The following is an 11,954-nucleotide window of genomic DNA, read 5'->3' on the forward strand; positions in this document are numbered from 1 at the left end:
ACTGAGTGAGAAGCTGCGGGTGATGGGGGTTAACGCGTCCACCGTCTCCTGGATCACTGACTACCTCACAGGCAGACAGTTTGTCCGACTGGGCCGTGTGCTGTCTGATACGGTGGTCAGTGATACTGGACCCCCACAGGGCTCGCTTCTGTCTCGCTTCCTGTTCACCTTGTACACCACTGACTTCAAGCGCAACTCAGGGTCATGCCATCTGCAGAAGTTCTCTAATGCCTCTGCAGTGGTCGGGTGTATAAGGGATGGACAGGAGGAAGAGTACAGGGCAGTAGTGAATGACTTTGTGGAGTGGGCCGGTAGAAATCACCTGATTCTGAACATGGCCAAGACCAGAGAGATGGTGGTCGACTTCAGGAGGAAGAATATGACGGCTCCACAACCGCTGAGCATTCTGGGAGAAGATGTGCACATGGTGAAGGAGTACGAGTTCCTGGGTGTCTCCATTGACAACAAACTGAAATGGAAGGCCAACGACAACGCTGTGTACAAGAAGGGGATGAGTCGACTCTTCTGCTTGAGGAAACTTCGATCCTTCAACGTGTGCAGCGAGATGTTGGAGATGTTCTACCAGTCTGTTGTGGCCAGTGTACTGTACTTCCCCATAGTCTGCTGGGGGAGCAGCTTTGGAGCCAGAGACACCAAAAACCTTAATAGACTGATTGAGAATGCCGGCTCCATCATTGGCTACGAACAAGACAATCTGAAAGAGATGTTGGAGAGGAGGACACTGAAGAAACTATTATCCATATTGGATAACCCGGACCACCCTCTCCACCACCTGAAGGTGCTACGGCGGAGCACTAGATCCAACAGACTGCTCGTGCTCCTCTGTCGCAACGAAAGATACAGGAGATCATTCCTGCCTTCTGCTGTTAGACTGTACAATAGATCACCTCCGGACTAATCATCATGACTACACACCGCTATACTGTGGTTGTTTGCTGTTGGATGATCTTTGCACTACTTGTTTTTTTACCAAGTTAGTTAACTTAACACTATTCTATATATTTCATTGTATTTTTATTATTTTATTTTTGTTATATTTAATATGTTCTACTCTGTTATTTTATTGTATATATTGTGCATTTTTCATACTTAATATTTTTACTCGTTTGCTGAAGTATATCTTTGCTGCTGTAACATACAAATTTCCCCCTGGGGATGATTCAAATATCTATCTATCTATCTATGCACGAGAAAGACCGTTTGCTGTTTCTGCAATTTTTCGAATTGTTGACAATCAATGCGGCTGTCTGCAAAAGCCCCATAAATAACCTGAGACGATCTAATGAGGGCAATGCACAGATGTAGAAAAGGTTACATATATCATATCATATATCATCCATTTTAAGATATCCCTCCCGTCTGTCCAGTCCAGAATGAAGAGGACTTTTTTTAAAGTTCTATTTTGTGTTTTCATGAATTGTATTTAAGCCCCAGAAGCCCAGGGGCCAGCTTTGCATTTGGTATGTGATAATATAGTGAATTGTAATATTTCTGGGAAATAAGCATACTGTTAAACTGTTGGTATAAAGAAAATGATATATAAAAAACAAAAATCTGTTACTACTTGCTTAGTCATTATTGACTCGGCCTATACTCTGCTAAAGTGCATTAATAAAAGACACATGTTGTGTCCTTTGGGTTATGCGTCTCCAAGGTTCCCTTACTGGTATCTGAAGCAGGCTGGCTTCACCACCACTGTCCCTTGACCAGCAGCTTATGGAGCTGCAGATAGCAGCAGCTGAAATACTTTATCTGAAAAGCCTCCTGCAATGTAAAATATACTTGGCAGGGAAACCTCTGAGTCACATTTCACATATTTCTTCCTTGTCATGATCTTTGAGGCAGTTTCAGGAAACACAAATAAATGTGGAACAGGCGGAGCACTAAGCAAGTAGCAACTCTATTTAGAGAGAAAATAACAAATGTAATTTATTTGACTTTCATCTACTTATAGGGTAAGCAGCCCCAGAGCAGATACAGCACTTCAACCTTCTCATATTGTTAGACAACCTCACAGCAGGTGGACTTTGACGCTTTACGCGCATCACTGTTATGGTAGAAGTCTTCGGCGTGACGCACGTGAAGCAGCAGATAGCGCAGTGGTGCGGAGCCCCCACCCTGCCCTGCCTGCTGCCCGATAACACGCAGCATGGAAAACAACACAGCCGCTGAGACCTTCACCATCACGCTACGTTTTATTCACACGAGAGGATTTCTGAACTTTTACTCACCATTCGTTTCTGCGTTTTTGCTGATAAATAAAATGTTTGATTAACACCTTTTTGCGCACACGTTTGTCCCCAGCTGTGAATGTGACCTGCGTTAAAAGAAAGTCGTCTCACACTCGCTGCGATGCTCTCAACGAAGCAGAAAGAGCTCATTGCAGAAATATTGGGAGGACTGACTCCTGTGGCAGAAGATATTGGAGCAGACGCGCTTCTTAGGTGGGTTCTTGCGCTGTTGTGCACATTTCCTCAATATAAACTGTGCTAGAAATACAAGTAATTGCATGAATTAAGTATATTAGTTGTAGTATATAGAAACGAGATATTAGATTGATAGACTGCTGGATGTAACTCAACTCTCACACAAAGGTCTGGTGTGTGTTTCTGAATGTTGCACAGATATATTCATCCTGGCTCTTCATCATAACTTCAAAAAATAACCAACCGCTGTAAATCTAGGCCCCTACTAATGACGTGATAACTTCCTGCCTTAGAAATTGAAACGATTTTCTCTCTTTTGTGAATGACTTAATCAACGTGTGTTACTAAGGAATTGATGGTTTATTACCATTTATCAATAAGTTATTGATGTTTATAACTGTATACTTGATATAAAGAATTGGTAAATTATGCATTATTAACTGTTGGTTTGGCAATTGATAAACATGTAAATCCTGACACTGCATCAGTCAGAATTTGCTGAGTCATCAAACTCGAGATAGTGGTGTGATCCTTCATCAGTGTAGTGAAATGTTCAGATGAGTGGACTGTGAGTTAACAGCGATGATGATGAAGATGATGATGATGATGATGATGAAGAAGTGGCCCATATCAGTCTCCGTGTATATTCATACTCATCATTATTGATACTGTTTTCTGCGTTTCAATTACAAATGTGCATCACTGACCAAACTCCCAATCCCTCCGCAGGATGTTTGCCTCTTATCCCGGTACCAAGACCTACTTTTCCCATCTCGACATCAGCCCTCGCTCCGCTCACCTGCTCTCTCACGGGAAGAAGATTGTTCTGGCCATAGCAGAGGGAGCCAAAGACATCAGCCAGCTGACCGTCACGCTGGCTCCTCTGCAAACCCTGCACGCCTACCAGCTCCGGATAGACCCGACCAACTTCAAGGTGCCTTAGCAAGAACACCAGTTCTACTGATGGATCACACAAGTAAAAGTACTTATTGTAAAATAAATGCCCCATTTAGCATAAAAGTATAATCAGGAAAATGTACTTAAAGTTGATGTACGTACTTGTACATTTCCTTGTGTTTTGTGTAGTAATCTAAATGTATGAGTAGTAACTAAAGCTTTCAAATAATTGTAGTTGAGTAAAAAGCACAATTTTCTCTCTGAATTGTAATAAAGTAGAAATGTAAAGTGGCATGAAAAGAAAAGTATGTCAAATGTGTACTCAACTTGAGTACAGCACTTGAGTAAATGTACTTAGTTACATTCCTCTGCTTATTGAAATGTTTGATCACAGTATATGGTGTTGAGTTTTCAGTGGTTTGAAAGTGACGTCATCTCAAGTCCATATCAGATCAAACTGACGTCAGCGGGAGCAGCTGTTGACAACTGCAAAAACACAATTGGCTGCCCATGTAGCTCACTGGAACCCCAGCATGGAATCAGCATTCAGTCTGTTGTCACTAACACGCCCTTACCTTCTCTGCAGCTCTTCTCACACTGTATGCTCGTCGCCCTGGCCTGTCACATGGGGGACGACTTCACACCGGTTGCACACGCAGCATTGGACAAGTACCTGTCAGCTTTCGCAGCCGTACTTGCCGAGAAGTACAGATGAGACCCCAGCCACGTATATGAACCATTGATGATGCTATATGATATGAAATATTAATTTATGTGTAGTTAAAAATGTGTAGCACAATAAAATGTGTAATTAACACCTTTTCCTGTTGTGTTGTATTACCATATAAAGTCTCATAGGACATTTATTAGAAATGATGTACTGCTGCCCATTTTCAAAGCATACGATAAATAAAGTGTCTTCTCAAAGCGGCCATTTTGACATGTCATTGCAGGGTAAACACAGGTGTAATTGATGACATCAATTGTGGCCCTGTTCCATTTATGTGGCCCTGGTGTTGCACATGTTGGCTGACTGGAGTGACTGTGACACAAATTAGAGTGGTACCATATTTAATTTGATCAATTACACCTGTGTTTATCCTGCTATGACATGTCAAAATGTCTGCTGTGAAAAAGGCCTGACACGTGTGATCATGAAAGCACTTGCAAAATTCCGAAATAATACAAAATTTAGTTTTTAGTTTTTATTTATTTATTTACCGCTCCACACTCTAGTAAGTGGTTTGTCAACTTGTATAATTTCATAAAGAGGTCATTCTTTACCTTCAGGTTATTTTATAAGTAGTAAATCTCTTGTTGTCTCTGCTGTCGGAATGTGGAGGTCCAGTTTGGTGGATAAGTCGCACTCTGTCTGTGTACCTTATCAATTACTTTTTACAATCAGTTCAGTAGTTTACTCATTTAATATTATCACCATCCAGATGAAGAAAGTTGCTATACAACAGAGCGAGGAGTCACTTGGTAGCAGTAGTAAGTCATTCCCCTTAGCTCCCCAACCTCCTGCACCCCAACATCTGCTGCCATCACCCCCGGCTCCTGTGCCTCCGTCTCCAGCCACAGCAGCCTGGCATCAGGGTCTTCATCAGAGAACTGGAGCAGAGACCCGTGAGCTCCGCAACACCTTCAAACACTGCTTCAGCACCTGATTGGCCTTCCATTTCCCTTCCTTAGACCTCAACAAGGCGTCTGTGGTGCCCTTATCAACTATAAGGTCCACACTGCTACAACCGTAGTGCTTGTGGAGCTGTGTGCAGTCCAGCTCTACCAACTCAAGCCGAGAGGAAAGATTGTGAGGTTGAATGGCTTTGGTTTGGACGTGTTCCTGCATTAGTCGCACAGCTATGGGGGAAATGTCTGCGCAAGTGACCCGGACCGGGAGAGGAGAGTGTCTGTAAATACAGGGCCCTAAAGCAGAAGTGCCACAGCCCATATCCAGGACTTGGAGCAAACCGTCTGGGTCTGCAATAGGGGCATAATGAAGTCCCGGACAGCATCGAAGCCAAAGAATCACTCAAAGTATTTGTGCTGCTGCTGCTCTCAGTGTAGAAGCGGTCCGCAGGTTGCTTTCTTATCCATGTTTTCAATCAGTTCAGCTAGGGCAGAAACACAGATGGGATTATGTCACATGAGTTAGTGAGTGAACATTAGCAGTAAAACACAGATACAACTTGCCTTAATGCCTCCATCCTTCTGTCATATTTGGAGGGACTTTATGCTGAAGTAAATTTAAAATCTATCAATTTAATGTGTCAAATATCTTTTCTTTTAATATATGATTTAAGACCTTTTCTTGGGTCCTTGGAAGCCACTAAGCTCGGCATGAAGACAATCTACCAAGCTGACAAACTCAAATGACTCACATTGCTCATTAAAATAAAAAAGCAAAATACACTCAACAGTCCTGCATTGAATCCTCCCTCTGTGTACTTTATAGTGCTCAGTTCATCTTTAAACTGTTAAATAGATGTGTTGATGTATCCAGGCTGTGTTATATTAGACTGCATTAGCTTGGTGTCGCTAACAAGTTTGCAACCGAGTGTGACGTTATTGCACAACAAAGTGCTACTACATGGTCAGCTTCTGTAGCTAACATATCGGTGACAATTAGCTAAGACATCAGTGCGCACACCTGCAACTCACTTTAACTTTTCTTTCTTACTTACTGTTGGAGCCATAATGTGGTTTTGTTGTTTTAGTTTGTCTTTGAGGGAAACATGGGGTGGGTTTACACATGCAGTTCTGACATTGAACAGTGGGTGGCACATTGACCTAAAGTGCATATAGGTAAGGGCCTGGTAATGAGAATCAGGTGTGTGTGGACAGGAAGCTAACAGTTTTTGACCGTGTTATCGTGTCAATGTAGCGTGTCAGCCGGCATATGAGCTTGTAGTTTCGAGGTCTTATAGTATCCTGTAAAGTAACCTGTGGTACTCTGTTAAGGTGGCAATATGCATATGAATAAATGGATCTACGGATCAAAAGCCAGACAGCGCATTGGACAGTGAAATGTTTGTGGAACACGCGTCCGAACAAGTACTCCTGTTCGCCCCCCAGTGGCTTTAAGATATAAAATGGATATATGTTAAAATCACTACACTTACTTTACTTACTTTTCTTAGTGCCATGACTCTACACCCTCCCATACAGTAAGTGGCGGTATGCAGTTGTGGTTGGTTTGTGATCCAATAAAGACACAGCTGAAGAAGAAGACTAATCAACGCATCAATTGGATACATCCTGAGCTCAATAGGCTTCGGCTAACGACAACAACAACTACTCCTTTGAATACGGAAAAGCGGATAACTAATCAATCACTTGAGACATTTCTTTATTAATATTATGAACTCACTACAGAAGCCCCCGTTGTTCCAGGCTGGGTTATAGAGCTTCTGAGAGGGACACGCACGTGGCACCTGGAGTCCTGGTGGGAAAACTACAACTGTGAAGGAGCGCGTGGTAAAGTCAAAGACATGGCTTTGAGAAATGTTACTTGTAACCTCTTATGTACAGTCTATGCTTGTATGCGTCTATGCTGATCACAACTGTGTCCATTAGTATGGGATTTACATATTCTAGGCAAAAGAATAATGTTAGTTTCTGATAATATGTGCTTGGTATGTCTAATAATCTTGTTTATATTTGGAAACCAGACTGTATTTATAATGATTTTTCGGTTTGTATTGCCCGTTTTAAAATGATTTCAACAGGTAAAAAGGACTGGGTGGACTACCATCTGTCTGATATAACTGATTAAATAAATCAATAACTGATTAAATAAGTCATTTTGAGACATAAATAACCTTATTATGAAATAACCACATGGTCAAGTATATTTTTGTATACTCCTGTGACTTCAATAAATAAAGCACTGAGTGTTTTGTGAAGAATAAATATTATATTATTTCCGTTTTATTGATTATCAGAGTCTGAAAGAAGTTTTATTTTGAAAAATGACCGGATTCTCTCGCAATTTCATCCGCCTGTGCCTCTGACCCATCAAGACGATGAGGATGATGGGGTAAGATACTCTCACCAAACTCCTGTCGTGTAAACCAGTAGCACATCTGACCTGAAACATTGGATTCAGAATAGACTTTGTCCGTTAGCACTTTTCGTAATTTGGCTCAGGATGTTTGGTGCCACCATGATGACTTTAGGATTACCAAATCCCTCCTTGAATATCAAATTGTTAGCATTGATTATTTACTGAGAGTAAAGTACAGTAAAACTTAGAGAGCTTTGCATAGAGGAGTGATATTTTGAAATATAGTATTTATAATCATACAGTTGTAAATGAATTAACTATGTAAAGTTTGGGGATTTACTCTAACCTCCTACATTAGGACAGTCTTGTTGTGCTCTCATTCACTCACACATCTCTCTGGCTCTCGCCCTCTGGCTCCTACTCTATCAGCTGACAGTGGTCCCTCAGCCAATCATATATTTCCCGTCAAACTTTAAAGACCTGTTCTCTTCTGTGCAGTCAGCTGTCATTTCAGTACAAACCGATGTGACCCTCCTCCCCATTCATCATCACATCCGGTGCTCAAGGTTTCTTCCACTGAGGTCAGTCCCACTCAAACATGCCATCATCTAGATCTTCAGCCTGCCCCTACTGTCTTCAACAACTCCACCAGTGTCGACTCTCCAAAATTTTTACTTTACTTTGCACAATTTAATAAATGTATTTGTTCACTGTAAATTAAGTTTCTCCTGATTTAACAACCTGTGTCTCCCTGTATAAGTCTATCAATTATCTCCCGGTGGCTTCAGTTCTCCTATTTATTATGTTTTTTGTGATGTATGTCATGTTATTTCAAACTAATTTGCAATCATAAGAAGTGTGGTCTTTGTTGGTGAAATGTTTCTTATATACAAAGAACAATTACTTATCGTAAAACTCCAAAAATATAGTAGAGTAAAATCTTTCAGGTGTGTTTTCTAGAAACTACAGGTCTGATGAGGACAGTGGGAACAGGTGTGTAGGTGGGAGGGGATGTCATGTGACCAGGACTGGCAGGTCTGGGGAGTGAGCAGGGGCTGGAGAGAAGGACAGAGAGCCAGGACAGGCAAAACCACCAACCCACTACAAAGTCTCTGACCTCCCTCGAACTTCTCAGACAGTTTAAGTCCAATGGAGGCTATAATGCGGCAATCATATACTGTTTATAAGAAGTGGATGTCACCCATTGGTTTGTGGACTGCCATTTTTAAGCAGAATTTGGCAATTTGGCCGTCGCCATCTTGGCTTTTTTGCAACCAGTGAAGGGAAGTTACAATATTTGGAATGCCGAGGGGTGATGTAGTGTATGACTCTGGTAGTGGCAGCGACCTGTCCATCACAGAAAACCCGCCCTAAGGCATACTCCGCTTTATGGTCTATTTGACTCCAAACTGCACCATGATTTACTAAATGAGCATCATGCTGTATTGAAGAAGACTTGAAACTAGTGATTGAGACCATAAACTCATGTTTACAATGTTTACTGAGGTAATAAATGAAGTGTGAAGTAGGGTGATGTTCTCATACAATCAGACATGTTTTAACAATCATAGGTTGCCCCCTGCTGGTCGGTAAAGAGAATGCACCTTTTAAGACCTTCCGCATTGGCTTCACTCGGCAGAACCGGAGGTTGCCGAGTGAAGCCAATGAGTCTTGCTACCGCCAATAAAAAAGCCGTCGTAGAAGAAGTCATACGACTTGAGTCTAAAATATAGCATACACAATAAACACATTCTACGAAAGTGCATTTGCAACCTATTAGTATTCGCATGCACTATACAGTTACGTTAAAATTAGCTTTGTTTAGGTGTACTTTTGCAAGTTTTGGTGACTGCTGACCGTGTCCGGCCTCTCCGGTATGAGGAACCTCTGAGCATGTACGTCAACGCTCCTCACTGACCAACAGAAACACATGACGACAAGATCAAGGTGTAATCTGGTTGATGGTCAACGGAGACTGTTTGCCAGACATGCTGATGTACAATCAGGATTGTTGTATCAGTTACTGATGTATTTATTTATTATAATTTTGCTGTCCTTATTACATCAATGAACATGTAAATATAGCATGTCTGATATGTCTATATTTCACTAGCAAATGTGTATTATCTACATTAAGTCTTTTTATTTTTCAAGTCGGGCAATGTTTTTGACAATTGTTGCAAAAATAAAGTTGAAGTAATGATGCCAGATTTTTTACCATTTCTTTCTTCAGTTGTAACAGTTTTTGAAAATGTAAATATAACAGCAGTAATGTAAATGTAAAGTCTTAAAACTGTGAGAAAGCTGCAATGAAAGTAGTCATTGTGAGGTGAATTAACATCCATTGATCAAATATAGTACAAATTAAGCAGGTCAAAATGACAGAAGTCATCTGGTCCAAATTGTTTCACCTTAAAAAAATGAATGCTGAGTTATATGGTGCTAAAAGTATAGCCTGCTTCAGTAAGCTGTCCCTGGTGCTGAAATAAACAGCGACAATTTGTGCCACCTCGAAAATGGCATCGCTTTGATATTTCTATGAGAAAGAGAAAGTGCATGCATTATGTAACTGCTAATTTGGTGTATATCAATTCATGTAAAGTAACTGCGAATTAACATTCGTTAATTGATTAAATGTCAAATAATCACATAAAGTCATGGTGACTATCATTTTTTATTTGATACATCCCGCAGTAATTCATGCATTATAGCATTACTTTAGTATATCTTTATTAAAAAGTGTTACTACATTATTAAAGAGTATCATCAACTCGATTTATGTATTTGTTTGAATAATGTGGATTCTTTTTTATTCTGGCAAGTTCTTCTCGGCGTCTGTAATGTTGCCTTTTCTTTTACTCAATCGGTACCAAACCTCGGTGTGATAAGATGGCGAGATGGCTATGCGTAACTACGCACCCACGAAAGAAAAGATAGGGACGACAATTAAACTTTGCTTCAGCGTGACTTTATTTAATTATTGAAGAGACAAGTGGCATGTAACCAAACGTCAGATCTTTTTTTGGTGGTGTCGAGGTGCGGAAGCTGCTGCTGGGTTTAGCAGTACTGCTTTCCCAGAGCGGACACCACCACGGCCAGGAACTTCTGGAAGGCGAGCTGCGTATCTGGAGTGAAGGCGCATCCCATTTTCGCGGCGACGACGATGGTCAGGCAGTCAGCCAGCAACTGTACGGAGGTAAAACGATCACTGAAGTCAAAGGAGTCCATACATCTTTTAAGTGTTTGCGAACTGACCATAAAGTGAGAGAAACTTTACCTTGAAGTTGTCGGGGTCGACGTGCAGCGTCTCAGAGTGCAGGATGCTCAGCTCGGTATAGGCGTCCTTGATGTTGTCCATGTTCTTCAGAGCCCGGTCCAGCCCGTGCAGCACCTTGATACCGTGGGCCGCGATCTTCGGGTTGCCCATGATGGCCGCGGGAGTGGAGAGGTTACCGAAGGACCCGAAGTATCTCTGAGTCCAGGGGTAGACGATCAGACACCTGTAGGGTGAGAGCAGTGGAGGTCCAAATGATTCTGGTGGATTAACAATGTTTCTGTACTTTTTAATTTTTAATTATTTTTTTTAAATTAACTTAACAGATCAAAGCAGTTGCAATTCAGGAGTCTTCCGTACCTGCTCAGTGCCTTGGGACCGATGTCCTCATAGTCCAGGCCGGCAAAGATGCTGATAATGACAGCGCGCTCCTTGTCACTCCACTTCACCATGGCGGCTCTTGTTTAATTCAAGTTCAGACTTGACAGAGAAGATAAAGCGGGGAAGTGTTCTGAATTCTGTGTATGACTGCCGCGTCTTTTTAAAGGTCTCAAGGCCCCCCCCTCCCTGGAGGAGAAGGCAGCTGATAGGCTGGAGATGAAGAGTGTCAGATAAACTGCAGACTCCTCCCGAAGTTTCTGGAATGCCAGGGCCCATACGGAATTTACTTAGTGAAATATATATATTTTTAAATTGATAAAATTACTGATTTAAAAATATTGACGTCGACTGTTAAAATGTGTCGTGAAGGGCAACATTTTTTCAGTGTGAACCTTCAGAAAGCGGGCAATTTGCACCCAATACTGCAGGTGACTTGGGGCAAGTCAAAAAAGGTTTGCGAGGGAAGGAAACGTAATGCAAGTTAGCACACTTCACTCGGATCGTTTCCTTGTTTGAAAGCAACCCTCTTCCACACGCAGCTTTAATTTTGAACAAGCTGCACATTAAACTCTTTCTAAATTGTAGTTATCATAGTTTCGTTCCTTTAACTGAATGTAACCTGCAGGGTGGGCCTTGTTATCAGCACTCAGGACATTGATTGAATCCTAACGGGAGTCTTGCAATATTGCCTTTCAGTGACGCTTTGGAGACCATGTTAATGATTACTTATTTATTAAAACATCAAGTATACTTTAATAAACACAATTTATTTACGACTAAATACATGCATATATTTACGTATTAATATGTGTAGCGTATTAATATGATAAGGATATAAACAGGTATAAAAACAAGTGTAATTTCTGATGCATTATAACTTTGTTTTGTGTTTATTAGTTTGCATTGCAAATGGCACTGAATTTGCAAAGCAGTCGGAGAGTGTCACATG

The 11,954-nt window shown here is 41.3% G+C and overlaps 3 protein-coding genes and 1 pseudogene across 3 annotated transcripts in view; 1 reads left to right on the forward strand and 3 right to left on the reverse strand.

Moving 5' to 3' along the window:
* Positions 1 to 2,752, reverse strand: part of rhbdf1b (rhomboid 5 homolog 1b (Drosophila)) — a 77,177-nt gene extending 74,425 nt beyond the window's left edge. Inside the window, exon 1 of the mRNA XM_076093326.1 lies at positions 1,686 to 2,752. The gene's annotated coding sequence lies outside the window, so the exon portion shown is untranslated. The remainder of the gene's footprint in view (positions 1 to 1,685) is intronic.
* On the forward strand, positions 2,200 to 10,470 carry hbae4 (hemoglobin alpha embryonic-4). The gene is made up of 3 exons (XM_076093352.1): positions 2,200 to 2,465; positions 3,177 to 3,381; positions 3,931 to 10,470. Exons 1-3 carry the CDS (start codon positions 2,374 to 2,376, stop codon positions 4,057 to 4,059), a joined length of 426 nt encoding a protein of 141 aa, XP_075949467.1. The 5' UTR covers positions 2,200 to 2,373; the 3' UTR covers positions 4,060 to 10,470.
* On the reverse strand, positions 3,514 to 6,490 carry LOC142951266 (citrate synthase-lysine N-methyltransferase CSKMT, mitochondrial-like; annotated as a pseudogene).
* On the reverse strand, positions 10,297 to 11,147 carry LOC142951657 (hemoglobin subunit beta-1). Its single transcript, XM_076093351.1, has 3 exons — positions 10,985 to 11,147; positions 10,628 to 10,850; positions 10,297 to 10,536 (listed from the first exon to the last, which is right to left on the reverse strand). The coding sequence occupies exons 1-3, from the start codon at positions 11,074 to 11,076 to the stop codon at positions 10,408 to 10,410; spliced, it is 444 nt and encodes a 147-aa protein (XP_075949466.1). The 5' UTR covers positions 11,077 to 11,147; the 3' UTR covers positions 10,297 to 10,407.
* Positions 11,148 to 11,954: the final 807 nt, after the last annotated feature.

The sequence above is a fragment of the Anarhichas minor genome, unplaced genomic scaffold, assembly GCF_050575085.1.
Source record: "Anarhichas minor isolate MPS153535 unplaced genomic scaffold, ASM5057508v1 ptg000017l, whole genome shotgun sequence".
In the NCBI taxonomy this organism is placed as follows: Eukaryota; Metazoa; Chordata; class Actinopteri; order Perciformes; family Anarhichadidae; genus Anarhichas; species Anarhichas minor.